This window comes from Monodon monoceros, unplaced genomic scaffold (genome assembly GCF_005190385.1).
Source record: "Monodon monoceros isolate NGI ecotype Baffin Bay Population unplaced genomic scaffold, NGI_Narwhal_1 Super_Scaffold_21, whole genome shotgun sequence".
Taxonomy (NCBI): Eukaryota; Metazoa; Chordata; class Mammalia; order Artiodactyla; family Monodontidae; genus Monodon; species Monodon monoceros.
In genome coordinates this window covers 124,899,052-124,912,808 of record NW_021703778.1, presented here as the reverse complement: position 1 = coordinate 124,912,808, position 13,757 = coordinate 124,899,052, and the positions used below count along the sequence as shown (strand labels likewise).

At 33.8% G+C, this 13,757-nt stretch overlaps 2 protein-coding genes across 2 annotated transcripts in view; one reads left to right on the top strand and one right to left on the bottom strand.

The window, feature by feature from the left end:
• Positions 1-5,594, top strand: part of SAV1 (salvador family WW domain containing protein 1) — a 30,947-nt gene extending 25,353 nt beyond the window's left edge. Inside the window, exon 5 of the mRNA XM_029236241.1 lies at positions 4,145-5,594. Within this exon, the coding sequence (XP_029092074.1) occupies positions 4,145-4,346 (202 nt within the window). The 3' untranslated portion in view covers positions 4,347-5,594. The remainder of the gene's footprint in view (positions 1-4,144) is intronic.
• Positions 5,595-6,531: 937 nt separating this feature from the next.
• The window catches only part of ATL1 (atlastin GTPase 1), an 81,811-nt gene continuing 74,585 nt past the window's right edge, over positions 6,532-13,757 (bottom strand). Inside the window, exons 10-14 of the mRNA XM_029237134.1 lie at positions 13,116-13,172; positions 12,235-12,306; positions 10,170-10,601; positions 8,932-8,946; positions 6,532-7,050 (exon numbers count right to left, since the gene is read on the bottom strand). Coding sequence (XP_029092967.1) covers positions 6,940-7,050; positions 8,932-8,946; positions 10,170-10,601; positions 12,235-12,306; positions 13,116-13,172 — 687 coding nt within the window. The 3' untranslated portion in view covers positions 6,532-6,939. The remainder of the gene's footprint in view (positions 7,051-8,931; positions 8,947-10,169; positions 10,602-12,234; positions 12,307-13,115; positions 13,173-13,757) is intronic.

Below are 13,757 nucleotides of genomic sequence, written 5' to 3'. Positions count from 1 at the left end.
CTTACTGAGTATCTATTTAAATTCCTGGTACTTTGCTACATATTTTACACATAATAATTGCATGTACAGTACTGTTAACAATTATATAAGGTGACATTTTGCAGCCTTACTCTTAATATTCCATTTGTATTTCAAAAACCAAAACTATCAGCATAAGATAGCCCAAAGAAGAGTTTTTAGAAAGTTTAAGATGATTGTACAATGAATTTCGAATAAAATAATTAAATCTCATAAAGTTACTGGTCATTTACTATGAACTATTTGTTAATTCTTGGCCAACATAACATTCCCTTACATTCCCTCTGATCTTTTCGGTCTATAAATTCATGGCTGTTGATCTGTGTGGCCTGATGCAGAGAGACAAGATGATATTATGAGGGTTGTAGTCTAAAATCATGTTTTTTTTTTTCCTAAGTCAAATTTAAGCCTTGTCAGTGTAATTTTTAAAAAGGTTTTAATTATAGATATTATTATACAGAGTATAAACAGTGCTTGTCAGAAGTTTGTTTTTAGTTTATTTGAAATTACGTAGACATCCATAAAATTAAGCATGGCTTGGTGTCTTAGCTAACCTACAGAAACCTCTTTATCTGATAATATCCATATACTGTAGGAATAGGATGAGGAATGATAGCAGATGGACCTTTCTTCCCTTTTTCCCTCTCTTCTTTCACTCTTGATACCACTTGATCTACTGCTCTCTGTGGCCTTTGTTCATATGCTGATCCTAAGTCATGTGTAATTTGTGCATGTATTTATATTTCCTTAAGTCTGGAAGAATATGTGCCTAACTGTTAACCTTTGTTATTTCTGGGAGTTGATAAGATTGAGTAGGGTTATTCTTTCTTCTTTATGTTATTTCTACTCTATAGCCGTCGTTAGAAAGAAATAACATAAAAAGCTTTCCTTCTTGGGGGAAAAAGATGGTACTTAAATGGAATTCTTTGCTTCTGATGAAAAGAAATAGACTCCTAAAGATTACAGTCCCTTTCAACTCTGGCTCTGTGAGCTAACTATAGAACTTTAGGAAACTAGCAACTTAAGTTTTTTTCAAATAGATCAGAACTCCTCCCAGAATGGGCCAGTGAGAAAAGAGAGCAAGTACTTCTTTACTGCTTAAAACAAGAGGTCTAGGTTACCTTTTAGTTGATACTAAATTTTTGTCTCTAAAGAGGATTGGAAGTGGTTAATATTGTTCTGTCAACAGAAGGTGAGTTGTTATCCATGAATTAGATAATGGAGAATCAATTACTTATCCAAAAAATTAGCTTATTTCTTCCTTTTGTTTAACAAACAGTTGACATTATCTAGCTTTCTAAAATGCTTTATTTCTATCTCTAGCAGTAACTTACCAAAATAATTTTTGCATATACTTCCAGAACTGACTTAGAACAGATAATGTTCTAAATTTTTATTTATTAATTTTAGTAAAGGTATGTTTCTAAGTTTGCTATCAAAAGTCTGTAACGTATCATGCACCTGTAAGCAAGCTGAACTATAGGATAAAATTAAAAGATTTAATCTTTAACGGGAAAAAGACCATCAGGAACATGTTTACTTTCCATTATTCCTCATGCCCACCCCATCCCCCAACACCAGTCCCCAACAGCATTGTGGCACAGACTCTATTTTATCCCTGTGTCTGTGATCCTGCAGTATCACTGCTGACTCACTTCTGGGTGTAGGAGGAAAGGAAGAATGGGCATACTGTTACATAAGACAGGCACAGGGAACTTGGGCTACATTACAATACCCGGGGCTGGAATAGCAGTACTTTTGGCTCCTGAAGGCAGCATCCACTGGAGTGTGAACAAGGTTTTTTGGTAGCATTACAGCAATTGTTGTTTGCTTATATGGGTTATTTATAAGTACCGTTTGAATAGAATACTGCTGTAGGAAAAATATAGCAAGAGAGATGCTATGAGAAAAGGATACTGGAGTAAACAGCCTATTTTCTGAATGATTTACCTGTATATTTAGAGTGTAGTGGCTAAGAAGTTAAACTGAAGCAGATTATTTGGCTCCTTAAGAAGAAAAGAATGGGAATTACATACTTTTCTTAAGAAAAGTAAATGGCGGGCATAAGCAGAAGAGAAGTCACTAGAAACAGCAGGGGCAAGGATTTGGAATGGAAATTGACACATTGCATACTTTTCTCATCTGTGGTTTTCCTTAGAGTACTTTTTCTTCTTCCCAAAGTATTTTCACTAAATATTCTGATTTTCTTGCTTCTACACAAAATCCTATTCTTGATGCTAAATGCTGTGATTGGGAAGTCAAAATTGTCTGAAGCTTTTTTCTTTTTCCTTTTTAAAAAAAACTTGAATGCTTATACAGAATGATATTCATGTGTTACAAACAAGTTTGATATTTATCAATATTACCATATTCTTCTCCCTTCGTTTCCTTGCTAGAATGTCCCAGATGATAAATGAGCTTTAACGTTCTTACAGTTCACCTGGCATAAATTTAAGTATCTTGAATCAGTAGACATTGCTGAAATGCCCCTTAGCAATGGAATTCAGACTTGGGAAGATTAAGGTTTTTTGTTAGGAGTTACGAATTTGTTTCAAACAAATAAAATCTTAAGGTACATGAATGGCAGAGGTTCTAGGAAATACCTTGCAGTTGTTTCTTCATGGAGGCTTATTGAGTATTTCTTGTAGTATTTCTCCAATATATGTTGGCAAATAGTTGGAGTTTCCCACTAAAGAGAATATAAAGCTTTCTGCCAAGTACATCTTTTAGTAAATTTGCAGTGCTCAGTAAGTAAATTAGTAAATTTGGGATCCAACAAAATGCGTTTACCTTGTGATTTTTGTGTACTGTGCTGTGCTTTTGGTGTTCCTGGAACACATAAGCAGGTTGTTCAGAAATGTATGTCAGCATACCAAGCACAGTCTGTAGCTCATGCTGGCTGCTCTGCATTTGTTTACTGTTTCCCTTTTCAAAAAATATTACGTGAGCCCCTTGGAATAAGATGGTAAATGAATTACCAAACAAAGGAAATGGGTAGGAAATGTTATAAATGATTATTAAGAATAAATTTACTAGAATTTACAATTAAAGTTCTTCCTATTATGTCTGTTGTGCAATATGATTTGAGAAGTATAACTTTAATATAGGTATATGCCTTGCTCTATAAAAACTTGTTCAAGTTTTTTCTCTAGTCTTAGTAGGTATTATCATTCAAAACTATTACTGTGATGTGCCTTAGTCCATATAGTTCTCTGCCTTTCTGATCTCTTAATCACTAAACAATTTTGCAAGAGATATGTATATAGCCTCTTTAGGTTTCATCTATAAAATGAGAAGATTGGAGTAGAGCACTGTCTTCAGGTCCCTTTCAATTCAAAGTGTAAATTACTGCTTTAGTAGTTTGTTGTATACTTCATCTCAGTATGTGATCTACTTACCATTGAAGAAGGACTGAACACCTTCTGAACTGTATATAAATAAAAACTTATGTGAGTCCGGCCCCACATGGTGCAGTCTTCTACAGTCTATTTATTCTGTCATTTTGAAAACAGCTTATTCTTTCCTTTCTGCTTGAGTTTTTCTGTATTTTTTGTTGTTTGTTTGTAATATTGTATACTCAACCTCAGGATTATTCAGCCCACAAATGATGGTTCCTTTTCCTCTGCCTGTTTAGTTCCTTGTTTGCTGTAGTAAACAGTATGCCTCAAAAAGCTTTATCAACACTAATGACACAGATGATCTTGCCTCTTTTTCTATATTATTCATTGCAGGAAGAATGTGGTCTAAAGTATTCTTACCTTCCTGACAATTAACTTTGGATGAACTTATGAATAGCATGGAATATGTTCTTCAGAAATTATAGAACCACAGTGGTTTGAAATCTTCATTATTATCTAGCATTAATATTAGAATAACTGATACATAAGATGAATGGAAATGGGTATTTTTTAACTTAGATTGAAATGAAGTAATATTAGTAGTTTTCTCCTCTCCCTAAAAAATAGTGTATTTAACTAGCAGTTAAAAACTCGGTTATTTTAAATTGAAATTTATTGTTTATTTAGTTATAATAAAATTGAAATTTATAAAAATAGAACAGTTTATTGTTATAAATACATATTTATGAATATGTTGTGAACATATGTCTGATTGTGTTTTAAAACAGATATGACCACATTCTGAAGTGGGAACTCTTCCAGCTGGCTGACCTGGATACATACCAGGGAATGCTAAAGTTGCTTTTCATGAAAGAACTGGAACAGATTGTTAAAATGTATGAAGCCTACAGACAGGCTCTTCTCACGGAGTTGGAAAATCGCAAGCAGAGACAGCAGTGGTATGCCCAGCAACATGGCAAGAATTTTTAAGTTAATTTTTTAAAAATAAAATTTAAGTTTTATTATAAGGGCTTTAAAATATTTTCACAGATTAAAAAAAAACTGCAAACAAGTACTTTGGTTAATAAAGGCAGCTTACTTTTTTGGAAATTATAAAATTCTAATTTTACATGTATTTTGTTATTAAAAATATTCTTTTATTGAGGAAAAAAATGAGTTTATCATTTTAAGAGCCAACATGGCAGACACTTCTAAATGCTGTATATTTGGAAACTGCTTTGAATATTCTCGATGGAGACAAATGCAACAAGAAATGTCATTTAAGCAGATATTAAATAGGAAATGAACAGTTGGTAAACTCTCACAGTAGCAGTACCTTTCTTCAAAAAACAGAGAACGAGAGAGATAACCTATGCAGTATTTAAAAAAATGTTTACTGCTTTAGTGTGGAATATTGTCTGGAATTGGATGGTTTAAATATTACCATTGTATAGTGCAAAACATAAAATGGGATTTGGGACCTTTATTGTGATAAATTTTTATATGTAATGTATGGAGTCACCTTCCCTCCCCCTCCCCCGAATGTAAAGAACCCTTTTAAAACATGTTGAGAAAGTATTTTTTGGTATGAAAGGTGAAGGGTCTATAATGTTTCAGGAATAAATTTAGGTATAAGGCCTGTGTGGGAAAAGTGTGCACAGCACTCAAGAGTTGCTAACATTACAGTACTTCCTTACTTTGGACCAGGGCTTTTATGGCATTTAGTAACATGGTGCTGAAGAGACAGTGGAGGCTTTTCAACAGCATAGCACGTTGCCATCCCAACAGACTGGGTTGAACTGCCAAAAATGACAATCAGGGATTCATTAAGAAATCTTGGTCATTAAATTGATTCTACATATCTTTTATCTTCTAAGAGTTTGTCACAGAACTTTAAAACCCAGTATTTCTCTCCCAGTTTTTTTTCCTTTGGTTTAATAGTTATTAAGACATTGTTCATAATTAGCACAGTACGTTTGATTGCAGGCAAATTTATGGCACGTCTAGCCTATAAATCTCTAGAATTCTGTGAATTTCAAAACTTGTTGAAATAGCTCTTCAGTTATATTTACATGTGTTGTAAATAAGTAAATAAATTTTTAGTTTAGGTAATCTTCCAAAATATAAAGCACTCCCAGTTAGATATCAGTGAATCTGAATTATTGATAAAATGTTGAAAATGTTAAATGTTTGATTTTATATAACAAGCTTATTAAATATATTTTTGTGGAAACTAAATGTGTTGCGTTTGAGTCCATGTTTTATGCATAGCACTTATATATATTCGATTTTTCCATTCAGAGGCCCATAGGCAAAGGAAGCAGTATAATGAAAGGGGTATTCCAAAATGAAAATAGACTAGTTGGAATGTTATCAGTGGGAAAAGTTATTTTGCAGGGCATGTGATCAGACTTTCCTAAGATGTGAGCTTAAATATCTTATGAACTCTCACACACTCTTCTGTTTTAATCATTCTTTACTCCTTACTAAATATTACCATTTTATTTAATTAAAGCTTAGCCATTTCTAAGAAAGTTAGAAATTACTCTCTTTTAGAGCTCCCAGATAAGAGGCATTACTTTTTTTTTCATTACCACACTTTTTTTTCCTCTAGAAAGTAAGCTCAATGAAATTCCACTACAGATTTTAGTAATTATAAAAACAATATAGAATCAATCACTGGTTTAAAAGAATTGGAAGATACCTAAAAGGGCTTAGTGTACATTCCTTAAAATGGAAACCTAAATTTGTAATGGTGTCAACATGAAAGAAAATGCATTTTGAATTTAAAAAAAGAGATAGAAATCTTCATCATTCTTTATCATCACCTCCCAAACATTTCCAAATTCAGTTGTTTTTAATATTGGGAACCAGAGTAAACTTTAATAATAGTTCACATGTTAAAAGAATAAACCTATGATGAATACATTTCTTTGTGTACCAAATGAAAAAATATACAATGCAGTGAAACTCAAATACATATACAAAGTGATTTTTTGTGCATTTCTGATCAAGAGGTTTATATTCTATATTAAATCATGATAGAAAAGCAATATATAGTTTTTGATAAAGCAACTGAAAAGCTCTCTTATATGTCTTTTATAATAAGAGCTAATGGTATATGTAAGATGGTATAGATTGAATCAAGCCTATTGAGTTATGATGCTATGTTTTAACGAATGGCTATGTGAAATAATTTAAAAATTCTTCTGTAGAAATTAAATGAGCATATCCAAATGTGGAGTAATATTACTACATGGTTTAACTATAACCCGGTAGTAGAATTTAGTAAATTCAAGCAGAACACATGTACTGTTATCATAAATAGACAAATTCTTTAAATTATAACGGCATATTTGAAGACAAAATCAGGAAACTGTACATGTTAACAAAATAAAACCATGCATACATACATCTGCTTATTAAACACTGAAATAAAGGAACTAAACCATTTTGCAATCTTCAGAGGTGCTTGGTATTTTACCCTGTTCTGATGGAAGCACTTTGAATGTTTGCATGGAGATGGAAAACAATATTTAACTGACAATTTGGTCATGCACACCTGTATTTTTGAAATTTTGGATTAAATTTTCTTCTTTTCTGATTGTTCAGTAGATTCTGACTTTGGTGCAGGAAAAGCTTGATGATACAGATGTCTGTGGGTTGCTGCTGCACTATAAAGCTTGTATAAAGCCTAGAAATAAAAGAATCAAGATTATAAAACATTGTATTAAATACACAGATATAACTTTTTTCCTTCTTAGTGTAATTAGTTTATGGTATGATATCAAATTTAGCATGCTAAATTTGGAATCCTTATATCATTAATCTGAGATATACATTAATAGCTAATATCTTAGAACACAAAAGTATTTTCAGCTGTCCAATGTGTGGGTCGATCTTCATGGTAAATGTTCTATCCTCAGACTGCATTTTCTTTTACCTTTCACACCTTTTGGAGCAGAGCTTCCTAACCACTGTGCCCCAGGGGTGTGTTGAAAACTCATACTGTGAATATTATTAGTTTTAGAGGAATTATAGGAGCTCATAACTTCTGACTGCCAATAGCTACTTTATTATACATAGGTAGACCACTTGCTATTGGAGCTTCCTGATAGGTTTTTCAAAAAGGGACCACTTTTATTCTCCATGATTTCCTGCTATGGTCATGCAGATAAGCAGGTGTGTTACCCTCTCCCCTGCCACACTGGGCTCTCTCAAACATGCTCTCTTGCCTTGTTTCCATTAATTAGTTCATATCTTACAAAACGTTATTCAGAACGTCAGAGAGTCTTCATTAAAACTACCTCTGTCGTTGTTGTCTGTTTAAGAGTGTTTGAATCATAGGAATTTATTGCTTTATGTGTCCATAAATATTTTTATGTTCTTTTCTTTCCCCTCAGCTAGTGTCTAAGATTCATTACCTCCTCTGACTTTCACATAATGAACACTCAGTTAAGGCCAGTTTATCTGATGTAATTCTGAAGTCTGTAAAAAGTCTGAATACTTTTAGAAGTTGGATAAAAGCCTGCTATCCTTAAATAGTAATCAATCCCCAAGAAATTCCATTCATTTTTATGTTTTTGAGTCTGCATGGCTACTTTCTTTTGATTTTCTTAAGTCTGAATTGTACTATCATCAGTTCTATGAATGCATATTGGTGCAACCTTAGTTCTACTGTATTATGATTCTAACACATTCAGTTTAATCCATGTTCTCTTAAAAGCTTAGATATTTTTCTTAAGGCTTGATTTACAAAGTTGAAATCTGTTTTTACCTTTTTAGTGAATTTATTTTACTGAATCTTACATGAAATAATTCCTTATGACTTGTAAATATTACATGTATCCTTGGTATTTGATTGGACGACATAATCTAGTTATATATAACAGCAGAAACTGAGGAATTATGTGCTGTCTCTGTAGTTGTTGAAGATCAGTTTTGCTTCCTGAAGATAATGACCTAAATGATTCCACAGAGATAATTTTTCTTATGTAACAAGTGATTCCTTCTTAGAAGCTTAGATTTTTCCTCAGATACGGAGTTTTGTACATGTGCAGTGGGAGAAATGAACACTAATTTACAGGAAAGTTACACTGCGTACTGGTCTGAAACCTGCTTAAAGTGGTATAGGTAACTCAGAAGCCAAAGTTAAAGACAACTTCTAAAGATTGTAGCTCCATTTACTCTCCAGTAGTTATTTAAGTTTCCTGAAGATTCATAACTGTACTTGTTTCACTCTGCAGTAGAGCAAAATGCTCAATGTTGGAGCTTAAGAATTTTGAAATTTTCTAAACATTCAGGAAACAAAACATAAAATATTCATGATAATCAATTCTTATGTTTCATATGCAGATAAAATCATATATCATGTCCAGAATAAGTTAAGTATTTTAAAACCATTGCCAAAATTCACAATTAAAATTGTAAATGCTAGAAGAACATAGGAGCTGTAGTCACCAAAGATTTTTTAATGTACATTGAGATATCCTTTAATGGCTACTTGGTTTATAAAATAAGAATATCATAATGTTTATAAATACATGCTCTTAATTTAAGAAGAAATTTAACTTACCTCATTTGTACTTCCCTGTGGCAAAGGCAGTTTAAAAGGGAGAAAAGAAAAGTATATATCCTGCTTCATTAATAGCATTATGATAATCAACTTTGTTTACAGTAGTAATTTGTGAGCATTTAAGAACAAATAACCCTGCAGAGCTTTTCAGTTTAGATTACATATTTAATGTGAATCTTTTGAAGAACCCAATTCTATATTCATCACAGGTTTCAGCATCATATTCTAGGTGGGCTTTGGGATTTACCTCAAATAGCCTCTCTTCATCTTTTGAGGTTGAAGGACTATTTGAGGCAGTGGCTCAGAGGATCCAATTTTAATTCATTCTTTTCCCGTAGTGTTACCATTTATTTATCTCAACTAGATTCTTCAAAGACACACGGCAAATCCATCAGTTACAATTCTCTTTTAAAGAGTATGTATAATTACACTCTTAATGCTGGAAGAACTGTAGCTATTACTTGCTACCTGGAGACCATAAATATTCTTAACTCCAAACTTTTATGAAGAATCTCAACTTTAGCTTCACTAAATTCCCCTAAATTTAACTGAAGACACTTCCAGAGTGACATAGTTGATTATTATTCTAGGTGTGTTTATAATTGTCTCCCCTATCCATACTCAATTATTTGAACAGTGGACCATGGTGACCCTGGGTTGGTTAATTGGACCATAAAGGACAACTGATCCATAAGCAGCTGATCCAGAGGTTGACCTGGACTCATGCCAGGGCCTGGTACAAATGTAAAGTTCAAATAGAGACAATGTGAAGTGATCAGATACTGTGTTTAGGGGTTTTACTAAAAGAGACAGTGCTGTGACTTCAGATGGTGGTTTATATATGCTCCTAACAAAGCCAGTGCTAGTCAAATAATAGGTTGTAAGTATGAAGTAATGAACACATAATCGAATCACAATCAGCTAAATAAAAACTTGATTGTGTTTCCTCACTTAACAGCTTTAACTTTTAGGATAAGAAAAAGTGAAAACACTACCTAATCCACATATGTTTGAAAAATATTGAAATGTTGACTGGAAAACAGTTGTGTAGGACTTTACATGTTATATTATAGTTAGCTGTTCGTATCTGGCCATCTTGACAGATTCTAAAGCTCTTGAAGACTGGGGCCCAAGTCTCCTGTTCACCTGTATATTTACAACATCTAACATAGTGTCTGGAACATAGATAGCATTCAAATGTGTGCTGCATTTAGTTGAAGAGAATTAAGTGTTCCTACCTGGTCCCACAAGGCTGCAGCCACTTGGTCTATTACAGCACCCAGCTCTCGGTATTCTCCAGAGTACCGGATGTATGCCCAGGTGCACAGAGTAATAAGGGTCAGTCCCATTATCATATTGCATAGGCTAGCTATGATGTCCAAACCAATGAATCCAGTCACACCAGCAATCACATATGTGATAAAGATGACAACAAACAGTGTGGCTGGGGTACGAGCTGCATGGAAGATATTTTTGCTGTCATTGTGCTTGATGTACTGGATGTAAAGTTCATCTATTTCACTCTCCAACTGTTGCAGGTAACGCCGGCTAAATTCCTCCCCACCCATCTTCTTCACCCCTCGGAATAGCTTCACAGATTCTTCCTTAAGTTCCAGATGTTTCGTCTGCAGGTCATTAGGGGCCAGAAATGGTTTGTCACCACCACAGATCTGTATCGGATAGAGAAGTATTCACGCAGTGCACAGTACAACTAGCAACTGTATCACAGTTTTGCACTTGGCTAGTTGAATTTGTTAGAACACATTACTAAGCAGAAGGAGCCTGCATTATGTTTTGTCAGCCCACATCTTTCCATACTCCATTTCTATCAGGCGGGATTATAAGAGGGACTGGTACTTTATAGGTGACTTATATAAAGCCTTTCTTAATTTTTATTCTCTTTTCGACGTGGGAAGGAATATCCATGACTTAATCCGATTTCCTCAAGATGTGGAGGTGAACTGCAAACTCAGTTCATTCATAGAATGAATCCAAATTTAAGAAAACTACTTACAGTCAAGTTCCTGTAGGAAATTTATTCTAACTACACTGAACTAATTTTGACCAAATGAAGTTTAATTTAAAACAATGAGCAATGCTATAAAGCCCTAAAGTAAAACTGTGAAAAACATTTCCTTCAGCAGTTTCACTGATTTTTGTTTGGAGCCCATTCGGTATTTCTTCAAGAGACTAAATGGAAGCATATTAAACGTTCTTGGACCAAATTTTCAACTTTTTTTTCAAAAGTTACATGGGAAATCTCTGTTACCCATACCATTCACTTCAGTTATTTGTGACTTAATTATATAAAGGAGACTCTCATTCCACTTCCCCTTTAATTATGTTGTAAACACCATTCCATATACTATATTTCTCTTGATTCTAAGACTCTATCAATTTTGGATGCAATTTTGATTTTATAACATTTTCAGTGGAAAGAAAACTCATCACATTAGTAGATACCATAATCATTAGATGCCTCCTAATTCAGAATGTTAAAAAGAGGAAATATAGTACTTAGAAATATTGGTCCTTGCAGTTTATTTTTTTCTAACAGGTTTTTATATTTAAGATAGAAATTGGACTGTGGAATGTAGGGAGGTATAGTGGAGAGGGTAGCATATGTTATTTTAGCCACTAGATCTTATAAATAGTGGGAAAATCTGTACCCCTCCACCCCCGCAAAATGTGTGTGTTATAAAGAGATAATTCCTTTAAAATACATTTAAATTGTGCACACATCATGTTCTCTTCTTGATTTGTTTTTAAAATATTTTAGGAATACCATAAAAATGTGATACACATAGTTTGAGAAAGAATAAGTCAAAGCCACTTCTGCATGTGTATACAGGGTAACTTGGAAGAAAAAAGAATGAGCTCATGGAAGAAATACTGATTTTATTTGAAACATCATTTAAGGGACTTCCTGGTGGCGCAGTGGTTAAGAATCCACCTGCCAGTGCAGGGGATGCAGGGGACATGGGTTCGAGCCCTGGTCCGGGAAGATCCCACATGCTGTGGAGCAACTAAGCCCGTGCGCCACAACTACTGAGCTTGTGCTCTAGAGCCCGTGAGCCACAACTACTGAGCCTACGTGCCACAACTACTGAAGCTGCGCGCCTAGAGCCCCTGCTCTGCAACAGGAGAAGCCACCGCAGTGAGAAACCTGCACACCAGACCGAAGAGCAGCCCCCACTTGACGCAACTAGAGAAAGCTCACACGCAGCAACGAAGACCCAATGCAGCCAAAAATCAAGCAATCAATTAATTAAAACATCATTTAAAATACTATTTAATTCTTACCTCTTCCATTTTTTTATTGTATGTATCCTTGGCAGTTGCCACGGCTGCTAAATTGTTAGCTTCCGCTGTGGCCTTTGGACAAAGTACAAAATATGATGTAAAATGGAATTCATATTTTATTAAACTTCCACAGGCAGTTTTCATATATGAGCATTATGTGCAAGAAATATGCAAGAACTCAAGGTCATCACATAATTTGAAAAGTGTTGAAATATTTCTACTACATCTTTTAAAATTAGTAAAATTAAAACTTCAAAATGCATAAAATATAGTTTACTCAATAAACCATAGTTCTAAAATGAATTTTCATTTAGAAGATTGTTCCTCTTTATAAATATTTTTAAGCCTTTCACCAAATATGGGGGGATCTATAAATCCAAACACATGGGAAATAATATATAGTACATTTTATATATACTAATATATATAAAAATATGTCAACTTTAAGGATTACTGATAGAACAGTGTATCACTGATAACAAAAAGAAACCATCAAGAACTTAAGAACTTTAAGAAATAAGTATGGAAAAAGTGAGTTTTTCCTTTTCTAAGTATAGAGGCCACTTGTTTAAAACCTGCTTTTCTACTTCTTGTTACATGTATGAATCTAAACCACAGTCTGAGTCTTCTCTAAACAAATTTAGTACAAAGACAATGCAGAGTCTTGTATCTCAGCATGCTAAGTGAGGCTGCTATATGTGTATGTGAAAATGTTTAGATGAACACACAAATGGGTAGTTACTAGAAAAATAATTTTCCAATAAGTCATTCCATCTACTATTTTTATTTGGTGATTTCCAACAGCCAGATTGGAGCATATCGTTAGCTTAGCTTTAGTGACAGTATGTTTTAGAATGTCAAGCCTCCTGATGAATAAATACCTGTAACATGGATTTGGGATGTGGTAATTCTTCACCTTGATAGATCTTTATATAAGCCTAAAAAAAAAAAGAGAAAAAGAAAAAGACTCATGTTCAAGTAATTGCGTTCCAATATTTCTCTAAGCCTGTTAAATTGTATTCTAAGGTCTAAGGTCTTGACGGTTCAAAAAAATAAATAAGGTCTTGATAGTTTCAGGAACTGTTATCTCTTTCTCATACTTTAATTCCCTCTTTCTTAATTCTTGCTCCCTTTTCTGAAAGGTCCTCTTCACACATCTCCACTTGCCAATCCCACCCTTCTTAAAGGCTTAACTCGATACCACCTCCTTTAAAACTTTCTCAGATCCCTCTGCTAGGAGTAACATTTCTTTTTCAGTTACTCACAGGAATTTGTACCTGCTGCTGCCACAAGCTTTATGGAACAGATCTGTTCAAGGGCCCTGAGTCTCCTACTAAATTCTAAGCTCCTCCACGGTGTTTTATGCACAGCAAGAGTTCAAATTTTAGATAAATAACATGTCATTTATTGCTGAGAGTGGTGAAGGTAAATAATCACACAGGAGATATACAACCACATTTTAAATGACACAACGTGGATTTTAAAAATTGATATTTTAGTCCTTGGAGCATCAATCTCAAAAT